The sequence below is a fragment of the Gymnogyps californianus genome, chromosome 13 (genome assembly GCF_018139145.2).
Source record: "Gymnogyps californianus isolate 813 chromosome 13, ASM1813914v2, whole genome shotgun sequence".
Classification (NCBI taxonomy): Eukaryota; Metazoa; Chordata; class Aves; order Accipitriformes; family Cathartidae; genus Gymnogyps; species Gymnogyps californianus.
Window position 1 is genome coordinate 16436910 of NC_059483.1, and position 17443 is coordinate 16454352.

At 35.4% G+C, this 17443-nt stretch overlaps 1 protein-coding gene across 1 annotated transcript in view; it reads right to left on the reverse strand.

Annotated features, from left to right (window-relative positions):
- Positions 1 to 17443, reverse strand: part of CACNA1D (calcium voltage-gated channel subunit alpha1 D) — a 200442-nt gene that overhangs the window by 110872 nt on the left and 72127 nt on the right. The window contains exons 4-7 of the mRNA XM_050904926.1: positions 16545 to 16684; positions 12541 to 12683; positions 10972 to 11124; positions 9810 to 10006 (exon numbers count right to left, since the gene is read on the reverse strand). Of these exons, the coding sequence (XP_050760883.1) occupies positions 9810 to 10006; positions 10972 to 11124; positions 12541 to 12683; positions 16545 to 16684 (633 nt within the window). The remainder of the gene's footprint in view (positions 1 to 9809; positions 10007 to 10971; positions 11125 to 12540; positions 12684 to 16544; positions 16685 to 17443) is intronic.

A 17443-nucleotide genomic window follows, 5' to 3' on the forward strand; every position in this document is an offset into this window, starting at 1 on the left:
CTTGTGATGTAAAAATTGGAAAGTGCAGGTCATCAGTGCTAGAAGAAATGCTTTGGTTTGGGCAGATGCTGAACTAATTCAAAAGCATTCCTAACTCAGGAACCCTTAATCTAGTAGAACACCTTGGCACTAATCTAAGATTGAATTCCAAAAAGCAACAGCCTGAAACTGCATCTACTCAAGAATGTTACCGTTTAATTCTAGAGACAATTAAACTCTACTCAAGTAATGCATTGTAATTTCTATTCATGAAGTAATATTTCTGATTGCATTAATACCAGAGATGAAAGTATAAAAAGTCCTTTCCTTTTGGAAAACTTCGCTGCTTATTTCATGCATGTCAAGTGGCATTTTCCATAACTTTCAATTAAAGAAAGATTAAAGGAGTCAATTTGCCTTCTGATTAACAACTGAGGCAGAGCTTAGTTAATATATGAGCACAGGAAAATCTCCATCCTCAGAAACAAGGTATTTTCAGTTGAAAGGATTAATGCTGACTTCTCACCCAAAGTGCAGAATAAGGAGTTACGAAGACACAAATTCCAGATGCACTGGAAGTTGCAACATAAACATACAAAACAAACATAGTTGCAAACATAAACAATAAAAGCTCCTGAATTATGCTAAAGTAACACCAGGAAATCTAAGAGATATCACATCTGAAATCCTCAGTAAAGAGTCTTGCCATACTCCCACCCTCTGTGGCTCAGGAATGCACTATACCAAAGGAGATGTCATACTTATTTAATGGCTCTCAATGGACTTGTCCCATCTCTTTTTGAGTTCATTAACCTTTTAGCATTCATAACACCTATTGCAAAGACACCCCCAAGTACCATCTTTCTTGCCCTTCTTTGTGCCTTTTTCCAGATCTAGTCTTACTGTTTGGATTTCAGTTCTAATTAGTTTGTCCGTCACATCAACCAGAGGACAGATGAGATGATGGATGATATGAAGGACAAAGTATTTTTCATATCACTTAATTCTGTTTCACCATAACGATAGATGTGTACTACTCAGATAAGTGTTTAAAAACATTTATTCTCCAGAGATGCCACTTTTGGCTATGCTCTGGCATTTTCACTCCTTTCATACGGATGTTAAATTAGATTTCTATGTTTAAAAAGCTTTGAAAAGCATTTTGAACTGAACTCTGAAGCTGCTCTTATCCCTTTCATGAGTGATGCAGTAACTAACAGTTCAAAAGCCCTTGTCAAAGGGCCCATTTGTTGATGTTACCAGATCTGGAGACAAGTTACTCTATGCAAGTTAAATTGGTGGAGAATAATTAATTTTCATTGTATATTTGGCTCCTCATATTTACATGTATATGTTTGTGAGTATATGTCTGCAAAGTCTCGAAGAATTATCTTGAGCTGACAGGACAAACTTGGTACAGTCTGAAACTGCCTCATCTGACATTTGGAGCGAATTATCTTGTTAGCTGTGCTGTAGTTGGCGTCAACTATCATTACAATGCAGTGTAGACAATCAGAGACCAAGACTCTGAAGTGCGACAGGGAGAAAGCCAAATTTACAGCAGACATAACCATTAGTATTACACAGCAGCAGATGGCACGCTGCAATCTAAAACATCAATTAGAAATCATTAAAATGTCTCATTTATCCCTATCTGTGGTAATTGTGAGTAAAATCCCCATATGCAATTGCATGCAGATCAAAGTCTTACTTTTCTGTACACCTGGTACTGTTTTACTGAAAATTGTTGCAAGCTCTTTGTATGTATCAATTAATCTAAGCCCTAACTGGGGATAATGATAAAGCAATGCAGTAACACCTCTAATTCTGCATTTGTACTATTACAGATATAATGCGCTGACGCATGAACCTGTTTTGAATTATTTTCCCCAATGTTTCAAACTCGCTTAATTGCTTAAGTTTCTTGGCTACCTTAGGTTTCAATTTTACTTTCCTCCTCTTATAACATTCCAGTAGACACATAAGTGGTCAGTTTATTTATTGTTACCTATAACCTACCTAATCATCTTAAAAATTAAGACTGACAAACTCAGTCTCTTGACAGGTGTAAAAATCCTTCAAAAAATCAGTATTTTCTGAAATGGGACTAATCCTGCATTCTTCGAAGCATACAATGTAGGTTCACAAAACCTCAGGTCACAGGCTATTTATTCTACTCATTTTAGAGCATACCAGACAGCTTGTCAAAGCCTTCTAGCTTCAAAGGTTGTGTCCTGGGATATTCTTGGCTGAAGTGGAGTTAACTTAAAGCTGACTTAAAACAGGCTGTGCTTGAAGCATAGCAGCCTCCAGGTTGGTTTGTAAAAGCATGTAATTTTCTATTCAATCTTATCTGGGTTCTGGAGTTAAAGCACAGATCTCCCTGACATCCTCCTGGTTGGCTAGACTCAACTTTGTTGTACTGCCAACACAGAAACAAGCAGAGACCACTGCTTTGTTAAGCATTTCAGCTCAGCAACAACTGGAAAATCAGAATTCCATGGCTCAGGCATTAAGATAGGCCTAAAGAGAAATATATCCCTTGGAGAAGTGAAAAATTGTTACAGTACCTAGAGAGCCTCACAATTAATCACCTCTAAATTTGGCCCCCGTCTTCTGTATGTAAACCGTGCTATAAAGTTGCATATAGGACACGTGTAAGTAACCCTCTCAAGTTAAACCTCAACTTGTAAGACACTGCTTCAGTTTTACTAATTTGCTTTGATCTATCTGAACAGACCTCAATTTCTACCTTCTGTTATTTTTATCCTTTGTTAGCTAATGAAGTATATAATTTAGGTACTCACATAAAGCATTTATTCCTCAAAAGCTGATTGCTTATGATTTTTTGTCTAATATTGATTAGAAATAAGTTTAGATGCAGGTCTTAAGTTTTTTTTGTTTCATTCAGGTACTTTATCTTGCATCTAATGCTATTTTAGCTAATTACTGTTGGTGGCATTTGATTAATCAGCTTACTGTCTTTAACTGGGGGAGGAGGAATTCAAATAATTGTTCCAAGGAAAGCCTAGATGTCAAATGTGACTGCTAAGAAATCATTTTCTCTTTTTCAGGTAGCTATCCCAGGTTGAATCTGCAGAGCAGATGGACACTACCATAAGAAAATGAAGAGTACTGCCTCTACAAAATAGTAACCCAGAGAAGGTTTTCTATTGGATTGTGGGAGGACTCTACCAGGTTTAAGAAAAATCTATATTCCAGGTATAACAAAATGGAAGTGTTTGATGCCTTCACTGGTTGCAGCATGTTAATTTAGGATTAACAATTTATTAGTGCTTCTACCTATTTCCCTATACCTATGTACTGATTTGGTTTGTTAAATCTAAGGGCTCAAAAAAACTATTGAAATGAATTAACTAATGCGATAAACTGTGTTTATTTTTAAATATTTAGCTACAATACATTAAAATGAACAGAGTAATAGCATCCACTTTGGTGATCTGTACTAAATACTTCTTTTCTTTTCATATCTGCTATGCCACCTATATATGTACCATACAACATTATATAATAATTGGATGTATTTAATATTTCCCATACGCTGGATACAAAAAAAATGCAAGCATAATAGCATGTACTATTCGGATTGACGATGTAAAATTGTTACCCTAGTTTATGTAGAAACAATGAAGAAAAGCCCAATACTCAAGATAGATCTGAATTTATCTACTAAACTGTTATCTTGGCACAGTCTGGGAACTAGGACGGTTTTTAAAAGGGTTGTTTGCTTCCTGTAGCAAAGTTTTTGGAAGAAACTTTAGCTATTCAACTAGTGGAGTTCTTAGCACTACCTAAAGTCTAGCCTACTTGTAATCCAGTTTCTATCCATTTTATTTAAACTTTCTGGGGAGAAATAGTATGTTCTTTTGAGTATTTGCAGTGATCTATGACAAGAAATTAGTTCCATGCTTTGACTGCAGTACAGGTCAGCAGTCAGCTAAGACTGAGATACTAGGTATCTTGTCAAAGTAAATCAAGTTCACTTCATGGGAAAGATATTTCCCTGTGAGGTAGTTTAAAATCCTCCTCATGTGGGGTCTCTGTGTTAAGATGCTCATTTGAAAAAAATTATATGATCACCCCATATTTTAACATGAAATTGAATTCAAGTAATTAACACACAAATTCAAAAAATTCCGCCTGCAATCCCTGGCTCTTAAGTGTGATTTATGCAGTATATTAATACTGTCATCCAAAATTTCTATCACTCTTTCTCCAGCTGGATATCATGTGTTAACTTTCTGGCTATGTAGTCATCAAAGGCTGGGAGCACTGTGCATCCAGCACATCAATGCCTTTGGGGATGAGCTGACTTGTTTCACTGAAGAGTCTCCCTTAGATGACCTGTGAGTAGCGTTGAGTGATGCTAAGAGAATAGCATTAAGCTATCCTTAGTATATAACAGACAAAGGCAGAAATAAATATTTTCTAAGATTTTTCTAGGATATTTCCTTACAAATTTTAACATTGTTTGCTGAATATTTGCAACTGATTTACAAAGGGAAAAAAGCTTTCAAGCATTCTTTGACTTCTCTCAGAGCAGAAGCTGAAATTCATTGCTGACAAGTATTGTTTGGATGCAATAACGTGCCTTCCATTTCTGCAGCTGTAATGGGACAAATATGACTTAAATCACCCAAAGTCGTTGCTTCCCATTGGTTTATTAAATCATTCAATTGAAAGTTCTAGAGTATTATTGCTTATTTGACTGTTGGTCACATTTTTTGAAAGATATTTTTTACAGATTCCTGCTCAGGACTCTAATGACAGTTTTGATAATACTTCAAACATACTTTGCAACTTTTTGTTTATGAACTAATAATACATTTTGTGCCTGAGCCAAGGGTTTTTCTTGTGAGATATATTTGCAAAATATTTGCTTGTGTTTCGGAAAAATCTTTGGCTGCACATCAGCTGGTTTCAAGTATATTATATCCTGTTATAATACTTCTGAGTAGGCTGTCCTTTAAGATTCTTGAACTAGGAGCATTCTAAAAAGTGGCATGATTAGAAGATTGTCTGAGTTATTGATCATCTGACTGACATTCTGAAAAATCAAGAGACTGCTTTGTTTTATTATTGTAATTTTCTTTTCTAGCTTTGTTTTATTATTGTAATTTTCTTTTCTATGCATAGGTTTATGTGGGAGTTATAATCATTTTTTTCAAATTCTCATCCAGTTAGAAAACAAACATATAGCGATTTTCTACCTTTTAGTTTGTGCACAATAAAGAAAGTTGTCTTGTACTACTGGAAAGCTAGTAAGGAAGCCACAGCTCTTGTACTTGGTTATGGAAATACATTTAAAGAAATATTATTACAGTCTTTTCTATCTTGATATGTTATTCCCAGTAACGTTAATGCAATGGCTGTGTAGACACTTGCATACTAGACATACACAAGAGTGCAGTGCAGCCTAAACAGACTGTGTTACAGAAATGATTGATTTTCTTCAAATGTTCTAAGATGCTTCAAGGAGTATATACTGGGGCAGATAAAGCTTAATTTCTAAAGCAAGAGACGGATTTCTGAGTGCACACTTTTTTTTGTTATAAAAGCACAGGAATTATGAATGAAGTATTTCTTTGATGATAACACATGTTAATCAAACAGTAAAGGACGCAGTTTTAAGAAGCCGACATATTAGTAAAGGGTATATTAAAAAAACCTGACACCCCTTTCCTTAAACCTTATGCAAGTTTTAGATATATTTTAGATGGCTTCGACATTTCAAGTAATGCATTGTGTATTTTAAACATGAATCCTTGAGAAAATATCTTGTTAACATATCAGTAGGTGTATTAATAGGCAAAACCATATAAGACATCAATGTACCATTATTCAGCAATTTCAGCTTGAGTGCTTCAATCTCAAAAATCTCCAGACCAATCTGAATAGCGCTAGCTAGGTGTCAGAGAACTGAGGAGCTGAACTAGTAATGCAATGTCTGTCCATAAAACTGACTTAGTAAAATTCAGTAGCCACTAATACAGTTGCTCCATCATTGAATTAACTGTGCTGGCAACGCATCACAAAGTAGTTTGTTTCACAGAGGCCCTGCCCACCTCTCATTCAAGTTACAGTAGTGTCAGTGTAGATTATTCAAGTGTAGTAACTCAAGATAACTTCACTATGGCGAAAACAAGAAGAATTAAATGTGATAATTTTGGTACTCATGGGAAAATTGGGGGTTTTACTGGCAAGTACCACTGCTCATTATATGTGTTCCTACGTATCAAGTGAAATAGCTAAAAATAAAAAGCAATTCACAAAATACGTGTTTGCCATTAATAGACTATAAATCTAGATGTTTGAAAGACATGGGAAAAATCTAGAGCCAGATATGCAAATGCAGACTCAGATTTTGTAATTCTTAAGTGCTTGCTAGCATAAATTGAAAATGAGGCAAAGCATACTATGCTCTCAGCTTTAGAATGTGAGCCAGAGCATTAAAAATTTGGGCACGCAGAAGCTGCCACTTTGCCAATAACAAGGACTGCACTGGGATCCAAAACTAATAGCATAGGCCTTCAGTTAGGGCTAGAGAGCAAACAGAAAGGACTGTGACTGGGAATAACACAGTCCTGATATAAATGGAGAATACACACTGATGTGCAGACACAAACATATTACACAATTTGGGAACGCGTGCTGCACTAGCTGGTGAAAACAAGGACGCTACCCCTTAACCTCTATAGTTGAGTCTAGCATTTGGCACTAAGAAGTCACGTTTTTTGTGGCTGAAACACGTAACACATGCTATCCAGTGAGTTACACTAAGGTAGAAAGAGAAATGTAGCCAGATAAAGACACTCTAAAAAGTAATAGGAGATATGGGATTCAGATGCAAACTGGTGAGCAGCAGGATGTCCATGTGAGTCACCAGGACCTGAAGGGTGCCTAGCAGTAGCAGGATCAAGCCCTCAATCTATAACAGATATGCATAAGAGAAAAATCACTATTGATGGAGAATTTTTAAGCCAAGTTTACTGCTGTTAACCAGGTGATAACGAGCTGTGCTAGTGAGTGCTATTGGAAGCTGTCATTTTCAGCTGTCATTCTTACTAACAGAATGCCACATAACATGATGCAAAATATTGCACATATTTCACCCACTCAGATTACACCTGCTAGCAGGATAAGCCTACATAGTTATTTTACTGTTCACATAGTGACCAAATGGAAATCAGAATTTTGTGCAGTTTCTAATATTTGTGGGTTTGGTTTTATTTATGTTTCGTATAAAATTCATTCAGTCTGTGTATCATCAACAGATTTCTAAGTAAAAAGCAACCCACAAAACCCATGCACCTCTAGCTAAAATGGTTTCCTTAGATTCTTTGGACATTTTTATTACAATCTGGTATATCCCTAATGTTTTCGCAATTTGCAGTTAAAACAAAATCTTTTCCAATTTTTAGCTAGCAATAGCTAAATCTACCTCAGCTTAATCCTAAAGCTTAAAGGGGTAAAACATAAATTGTCATTCCTCTTGTCCTCAGCAAGTAATTTCAGCTTGACAATGGGCAATTTATTAGTCTACAGATAGAAAGAATCCAGATCTATAATTTAATTATATAAACATCAGTTAAGACAGATTCCAAAGCCACCTGAATATCTGACTTTGATTATATTTCACTAGGTCAATAAATATTTGCTTCTCTGTCTAATAATCCCAGTATCATTTGTAATAAAATGAAAACTGACATCTGTGTACCTGTAAGTATCTTCTACATCGGGAACTTGTTATAGAGAAATAAATAAAATAACTTGTGTGCAGTTTTGACTTTTTTGAATTTTTAATTTTCTTACGCCTTGCATTTTGTCTGATCATGACAATATTCAGCATCCTATTTTAATGGTTTTATTTTTTGTGCTGTCAATGGAGACTCTACAAAGATTTCTTAAGATGAATCAGATAAATTAGCTCATTAATTCTTAGGGGAAAAAATGTTTAGTACTGAGCCACTCAGCTTAAATTGTTTCTATATCTTTTGTAACAACCGTATTCTAAATACAGTAACCTCCCGAAGTTTTTACATTAATTTGCTTTGAAAAAACTGGTGACAGTTGGAGGAATTATCAGGTACTGAAATGTGGGCATACTTTTGCCTTGAAAGATGTTAAATGTGTATTTATTTCTAGAGAATCATGGCAAACCTTCTCTTTTCTTTCAGGAGGGATAAAAATAACTGTCCTCATCACGAACACAAATCATATAAAGCACATACTAATTCTACATTCATAGTCTCTGAGAAAAGTAGGAAGCATTGGAGAGCAAAACCCAAAGAGTTGATAAACCTACACTATGAGAACTATATGTAGCTATGCATTATTGTTAGGCTCTTTAGTATTGAAGGTTTGCATATTTATAGCTAATTTTGTATCTCTAAGACAGTGGAAGCAGAGATTCATATTTTGCCTTTTTTTTTTTGTCTTTCAATCCTAAAAGAATGCCAGTTTACCGTCTTAATTATCTTTAACAGTGACATTATCTTAAAAACATCTCCATATTCTATATTCTAGTATCACAGATTTTATCTGAGACTACACTCTGGTGTTACACTTTTTAGCAACAGCATATTTCACCTTGATTTGCAACAAATGACCACATAAAATTAAGTGTTCATTCACTGGCTAATACTACATCCTTAATTGCATCCAATACTCCACAATAGATGTGTTATTAGTAAATAGTCCCGCTTGGCCAGACAAAGAAATTCAAGATGTGAGCTGCTGTGAGCAACATAACCCATAGATACATCTTGAAATAGCTCATCCATTTTTAACAGCATGCTAATAGTGATCCTTACTAGTAATCAGTTTTCTTCTTTCATAAATATTTTCCAACATTTGAACTGTTAGAATTATTTGTTATAAGGTCCCAATTGCTGCAAAGACTTACTGCTGAGTACCAAGTAGTACAGAATATTCTCATTGATTTTCAGCATCTATGGTAGGTAGGTAGGTTCTGCCACAGACTTCTTGACTGACCTTGGAAAAAATCACTCACATCAGATATTTAGGTGCTTAAAGATTCAGAAAAGAACGTAATGTCCTTAGATTGGAATGGGGTTAGGCAGAGAAATGTCTACCTGTATATTTAGGTGACCCTATTCCTTTAAAAATCTGTGTGTTTTTTCCTCCATTCTCATTTGTGAAATCAGGACTAAAGATATCTTCAGTTTCCCAGTCTGTGTCCAGCTGTCTGTTTATGTTGTAAGACTGTGGAGGTTCCATACCTGGTGCTAGAGTAGCATTTAAAGGTGGGGACTTACACAGTTAGGTTTTTGAATACCTTTTGTTGCTTCTATGGAGACAATGTCAGGCTCGCAGCTCTTGTGATTTGTTGTTTCCGAATGTTTAACAAATACTTTGCAGTCCCCATGGCAAGCAATGACAGTTGAGAGCTTGCTTTGTTCTAATTTATTTTAATATTGTGAAATATTTTGCAGAAACACTGCAAAAAGAGAGCTCTTAAGCTTAATCAGAAAAGACATACTTAAAAACTGTAGGCTTGCACAAAAAAAATGCTAGTCCAAAGGACATAAGTGTAATATTACATTTATCCAAATGGAATAGGCAAAAAACCCTTCAAATAAGCAATGAATAAATTTGTTTCTAAAATGTCTTTTTAGCCTGAGGAGTCCAGTAAGACGCTGTGACTGGAAAAAGTATGCAGCTGAGTTCGCCTCCTGCAAAACTCACCAAGATTTCCTGCTGACGGTATTGTAAAACACAGCTTATTTCTCACTCGAACATTGAAGCTCGTTTAAAAATAAACAAAGCTCAGTGATTTATGAACTTACCCAGTATAACACATCAGTCCATCCTTCCATGGTTATACACTGGAACACAGTCAACATTGCAAATGCAAAATTATCGAAGTTGGTTATGCCTCCATTTGGTCCAACCCATCCACCCTTACATTCAGTGCCATTCATGACACACTGACGTCCATTCCCTGAGAATGCACAAGGTGCTGGATCTTCTTCAACTAGTATATCTGAAAATTGACCAAAAAAAAATCAGAACTTTCAGTTCTCAAATTTTGTGAGTTACCTCTTCACATGAAGAAATATCAACCCTGTAGGAAGGTAAATCCAGATATCAACCTGAGAAATGCTGAGAAAGGCAACCCATGGGACCTTTGGAGCTTTTAGTCTCTCTCACATCTGAGCCTTACAACCTTAAAATAGGTTAATCAAAACCGAATGTATAAAAGAGCTCGAGTAATTAAGCAGTGGAAAGAAGCATGTAATAATACAACATAACTTTTTAGAATCTCCTCCTGCTCATTTTTTTTTTTCTCTTCGTTGCTGTTTTTTCACATCATGCTACTTCATTCTAATATATGGACCACCAAGGAAAACAAGTCCGGAGTAATTCCTACATTACTTCATTACTTAGCTGGTAGAAATGTACCCTTGGCCATCAGATAAGATCTCTCCCTCATGATGTTTCACTCCTTCAAAATTCTCCCATAACAAACACTTTAATGTCATCATTTCACCTGGATGAACACTGTTTTCTTTCTTTACTCATTTCAGAACTGCACTTCTTACCACACTGCCACAATCTTGAAGGAGACACGCTGCCAGATTGTGAACTCAGGAAAGTATATCTTCCCTGGAATAGGACTAGCTAGCTTTTCAGTAATCAGAGACTAGAAAAAACCACTGAGTTGTCCCTTGTGGATAGTCACCCTTACTATTTTCACTACTGACATTTCAGTTACACATTTCAGAAATGAAAACCTATTCCAAGCATGTTCTAGTGTCTAACTGGTTTGCATTTTCGTTGTTGTTTTTTAAATTTAATGCACTCTTCCTAAAATTAAGAACCACAGTGAAAACTGGGGTTACAACAGTTTTAGTGCTTTGGCCCCTGTTCTATTTCAAACTGAAATCCCACAGACTTGAAAGAAAACAGAATTAATCCCTTATTTTAGTCAACAGTTTCATGACTTACCTGAATCAATAAGAAAACAAGATTTGTGCATTTTTCCAATAAAAAGTTCCAATCCTATAATAGCATAGATTATGATTACAAACAATACCAAAAGGGCAATATGGAGGAGGGGGACCATGGCTTTTATAATGGAGTTCAGGACAACTTGTAAACCTAAAAGAAAAAAGAGGATACAAGATATGAACCAGACTTATGTCTTGCCTTACCAAATTTTCTATAATTACACATTATTAGAAATTAATGATACAGGCATGCAGAGTGAATCAGTTTTTTAAAAATTGCTACTGCCCAGAACCACAAAATGTTCCTGTAACATAAAATACTTCATAAGAATCTAAAACTTTGTGTCAAAGTCTAATTACTTCCTCTGTTAATAAAGGTTATGTCATAGAAGTCAATGCCTGAAATGTGTCACAAGAATCTATGGGTTTTTAGAAAGAAAGGGCATGTAGTCAGTGTGTGGCGGTAGGTCATTTTATATGACTTTTTAAAAGTTCTGTGCTACAACCACAACTCTGTGGCAAGTCCTGAGAAAAATGTCTGCTCAGCCAATTGTATAACTGTATTTTTGGTCTGGAGAGACAAATAGAGTATAGTTACCTGGGAAAACACATTTTTACTCTGAACAAACTTACTTTTTCATAATTTATCCCTCACATCACTTTCAGAACTACTCCATTTTTCTTTTCTTTTCTCCTTAATTAAATATTTAGCCAAATTTGGGTTTTACCAAATGAAGTAAATCCCAGACTAATGAAGCTGCCACAGTACCAATGAGAACAAAATATGCCTCATTTTTTATTTTAATAGACTTCCTTTCTGACATTTCATAAGACTGCTTCTTTCTTCACTGAAGTTCTTTTGCTAAATATATACCATCACGATCATTTCCATGTAACAGACTATGATATAATAAACACAGCAGTAGGATTCTTCTTTTGAATGTCTTGGAAAGAGCTGAATTGTAAGCCATGAGTCTCTTATTCAGCCCAAATAGCACCAGTAATTAACAACGTATTAAAAGAAAATAGGAAAGATTATAAAAAAAATTGCTTTCTTTAAATAATATTGTTCTACTTTTTAAGTTTCCTAATTTATCTGTTAGCTCTACTGAGATAAACAGAAGGCATTCATGTGCATTGGAGGGGGCAGGAAATATGAAACGTGTAATGTGCTTTGGCATACACTTACTGACATGAACTATTTTAGGACCACCTACACTTTCAGATCTGCAGGGTTTGGGAATAAAAAAAATCTGAATTTTATTTTCTGGTGTATTTACATTTTAACATGTAATTTACTTTTATACAAAGCTTCTAAAAAGGAAGTGTATTCCCCTGTCTGCTTATCGAACTGTGTAAGAAGATCATACACTGAATGAATTCAAAATCCTTTGTTCAACTTGAAATAGGGTATCATTCATTTTGAAACTCACTTTATACACATAACCAGATAACAACAAATCAACTTTATATTATCTCATTTCTGTTAGTGTCTGCAACAAGAAAGTTAAATAATCAGACCAGTTACAGTATTCATTCCAATGGAATTAAATAGAAAAGAGCTTACTGGGCACTCCTGATACAAGCCGGAGAGGTCGCAATACACGAAAGGCTCTTAGGGCTTTGACATCAAAGCCACCAGGTTTGCCACCTGAGTGGCTGCCACCTTCTGTTTCTTTGGTTAATTGTTCCAATATTACACTAAATAATCTAGAAAATGAGATTAAGGATAAGGTCATCACCATCCATTTACCATGCAATCAAAAGTATTAGGAAATTACTTGAACTGCAGATAATTCTGAAAAGCTGTTCAGCTGTCAAAATGAGAAGTCTATTTACACATTAAATCATGACAGGAAGAGTTATGAAGTGCAAGAGTTTCTAATCCCTCCAGAGAGCAATGATCATACGGTATCCAATAAATCAGCATTCTGCTTGTATACACAAGCTGCTATTTTTAAATAAATGAAGCTACTTTGCCACTTCTTTGTTCAAACATTTTAGCTGTAAGGTTTGGAAAATTAGTCTTCTCTTTAGAACATGAAATAGATCATCACTAGAAACCATCTGTTTTAATTTTGGTGGAATATATGAACTCCAAGTGACACTGCAGTTCAATACTCTAAATAGTCAGCAAAAACTGAATATATTAAAAAATACTTAGAGTCCAACAGTTAATAACACCAAAAAGATTTGTTTCTTACAGATAATATCTTTGAGGATCAAAATATTCCCAGATGACTCACTTATTATATTGCATTTCTTCACTGCAAAAATGAGCTAGTCATTCATTAGAACAGTTTGGAAGACAAGAGTTTTATTTTTCCTTCCCACTTCTAGCAGCAATTCAAAGTGATGCAAGTGGTTGAAGTGCAAAGTAATCTTAGGTTTATTTTAGTTTGGACTTGCATTTCAGATGCATGGTTTTCTAGGCTGCAGCTAGACCACACAAACCATATTATCCTTCGCACAGAGTCTGTAGTTCAGTAGTTGCAAAACTGAACTTCTCCTGAAAGGATTATCAAGTCAATAGAGTTTCATAGTCCTGAAAAATGTTTCACACTTGTAAAGGACTCCTGAAATACGCAGATTTTTGGTTTTGTCAAGAAAAGTTTTCACAACTCTGGTTCACAACTGTGTCATGCTGGATAGTTGCTAGAAATCATGTAATATTTACTAGGTTGCCCAAACTAGAATATTGAAGACTTTCTCTTCCCCCAGGAAGCAATTGACCTGCATCAGTCAATACCCATTCCCTATTCTGCTTCATTCTCCTCCAGACTGAAACCCAGCCACGAAGACTACAGATCTTAGAACGAACATCAGCAACATAGATACTGCTATAACCATAGAAATCCAGACATTTAATATTTCAGGTCCTGACTCAGCCCTATAATTTAATAGAAGCATAATCCTAAGAAAATGAGCCACCTCAATGATTTCAGAGTGACTATTCATGCTCTAAAGGCAGACATGATTAAATAGACTTCTGAATCAAGTCCCAAATTAAGAGACACTGCTTTCAGCCTGTCAGTTCATACATCATTCAGAAAATTAAAGAGCTACAGGCATAGGAAGGTGCTATGAAAGCTTTCTCTACCAGGACCTTATTCTTTCACAAAAATCAATGGAAATTAAGTGGCATAGCATGCAGGGAAGTAGTAGAATGCTCTGAAAGTAATTCATACTCTGCCTGGTTTCAGAGAGAAGTGACAAAGACAGGAGAAAACATCACATTCACAGCTATGTCTACAGCTCTGTCATTTTGTGTTTATCCTATAAAGCCATTAAGGTAGAAAACCACTGATCTCCTTTATTAAAATTGACATTTATTTTCCTGTACTGTTTACCAAAGTTTAAATGCCAAATTTGATGTTGGGGAAAAAAGTCTCTAAACATGCTTCCTTTTTGCTAGTAGAGATTTCTTTTGGTATAATTAAGATTTATGCATTTGGACTGCTACAGTTTCTGCTGAGAAAGCACATGAAGCAAATTTCATCTAATACATTCAATAGAGGACATCATGGCAGCTCTCTCAAAGCTATTAAAATACCTAATGAAATTTCACAATGAAACTAGTCATATAGAATCAGATCCAGAAGTGATTCCATATCCACCTTGGGTTATATATGAAAACCAATTTTTCATTGGGCTTTTAAGTATTAATTAAATAAATGGACTCATGCTTGCTTACTTGCTTATGCGGGTTGTGTTGTTCTTAAAAGAAGAAATAAAAATATTACTCACAGAGTACAAGAACAAAAATATTGTTCACAGTTTTGTCAGTGTCTGACGTTATGAAAGGTCCACTTTGTCTTCCAGGTAGACTGATGACAACCTACACAACAGTTTATATTCCAAAACTTTTGGTTTTGAGCTAGGATTTAAATCTCAGTGTGATATTTTAGGTATTTGATGAGATTTAGTCCTTTTTTCTTTGTATTTTCCACGGATTCAGTGTGAGCATTTGACCTAACTAGATTTAGCCTGCAATAATGAGTGTTTTATGAGTTAATGGAAAATTTTTTAGTTATCATGTATTTAGGACACAGCCAAAGATAGAGGTCATGTTAATAAGACTGCTCCAGGGTTACTGTAACTCCATGGTCACTTGACAAAAGGGAAGAGGTCTATTCAAGTGCCTGCCTGGCAAGAGAATAGAGCTCTTATGCGTGATAGTCTCCACACCTGCCCACCAAGCTTCCCCTTCAGGCACAGAGGCCAATCTGTTGAGAATGACCTGACCTGATGAAGGATCTATTTATATACTAATTTTAGTCCTGGACCAAAACTGCCTGAATGCCAAGCAACTGGCCCAAATACAATCTTCTCAGTAACATTTACTATCTCAGAATCAAATAGTTATAAATCGGGCATTCATACATTCATAATACTTGCCCAAATTTAATAATGCTTTACCGCAAATTCCTTTACTTTGCATCTTTTTCTTTTCCCTTAATGTAATGACATGAGTTAAGAGCAGCACACATCCTAATTTCTGGGCCTTTTCAATTACAGGCAACCCTTGATACAGTTTGAACTTAAAAATGAAATTAGAATTACACACTGCATGCCAAGGTCTTCTTTGCAAGGCAGTCACAACATACAAAGTTATATGTTGATAACGTTCTCCATGTTCTAAATAATAAATATTTTCAGTAAACAAAATTTACAGTACTAGAAATTCCTTTTTTCCAATATAATCTCCACAATATTCAGGGAATTGGGGAATATATGCCTCAAGATTAATTCCCTAGATAGCCAAAGGTAGGGTCTTCTAACGAACTAGCACAACCATTGACACGAAATTGTTAACACAACACGTTATTTATCATAAGCAGGTGTGTAATGTAAATGTGAGATGTTCCACACTCCACTCTTCTGTAACCTGCATAAGGCCTGAGCAGTCCCTCCTCTGAGAAGCAGAACAAACTCTCCAGGATTTCCTGGTACAGCAAGGCGCACAGGACAAAAAAGGGCATTTTTAGCATACATACTCTCCCAGGCAAGCCAAAGTCATATATATCTGCGGCCTGATGTGCAGCACCCCCAAAGGAAAGTCCAATTTTCCTCAGATTTCGGGAAGGTCAAGGAATCACTCCGTTAACTCTATCTCCCCTGACCACTCTTCACTTCGAAACACATGGGTTCTCTCAGAGGTCTTTGTAGAATAGATGAACTCCACATAACCGCAGTATAGGGATCAATGAATAAATGAAATAACGTATGGACCTAAATAGATCAACCTTTGTCATATAGAAAGACATCAGGAGTTCACCTTGGAACAATCAGATGGAAAAGATTCTGCAAGACAACCACCAAGGAAAATTTTTGGCAGAACTCAGAATTCCCTGGGAACTTTTACTATAAAGCTGTGCAACACAGCCTGCAGCCACAGATAGCGTTGAAAACTTTTAGGACTTTGTTTTGAATTTTTCACTCATATCAGTTCATTCTTTTACTCCAAAGGAACAGAAATCAAGTATAGGCTGTTACAGCCAAATAGACCTATATCTACCTCACTGTAAAGATGATTTTAAATCTTTGTATAATGAAGGATAAGTTACTTACCCTACTACTACTATTACAAAATCCAATAAATTCCATCCATTTCTAACATACGCATTGGGGTGTAATAATAATCCATATGCTATAATCTTCAAAAATGTTTCAACTGTAAAAATTATCAGGAAGGCATATTCTACTTTTTCCTGTAAAAGAAAAAAAGTACAATGAAAGACAACATAATTTAACAGCTCTTTTACTAGTTAGAATTTGCAGTAAGTGGGTAAGTTGTATTGATCAGGACTAAGGAGATCCCATACTTCATGGCAGTTTATTTTACAGGTTTTAATTGCATAGCACTTAATGATAGCTGTACTGACAAGGTTATAATTACATAATTGCATGAGATTTTCCTGTTTTCACATTCTGTTAGAGAAAAAGGCTCTGTTTCTGCAAACATGGAAGTATACTGTACCTTTGCTTAAGCAAATAGTCCCATCCAGGTCAATAGGATTCTTTGCATTCACCAAAACCAGAAAAATGCGCTGTAGAACAGGGCCCTGGAAATATCCTTGAAATGTATGCAGTGGTACGCTTACTTTCACTATTCATTATATCAGCTTTTATTTAATTAGGACCCACAGAGTTCTACCTAATAAGGGAGTTTGAGACAGGGTTATCCCATACTAAGGAGATTCAAAAAGTTATAAGCTATTTAACAGGGTTTTCATTTAATTTTACACTGTCTTGCAACTTTTTCTTCTTGACGTGGAAGTTTACATTGACTTATTCTTCCTTCCACTTCACAAGAATTTCTTTAAATCACCCTAATATGCTTGAAGAAATTTTTAGTATATCACCACCTTGTATCATTGAAGCTCCAACTTCAGATTTGTTTCAATGCTTTTTTTAAACATTATTAGTTTCTTCATTTTACCAAAATTCTTATTTTAAACAGAGCTATA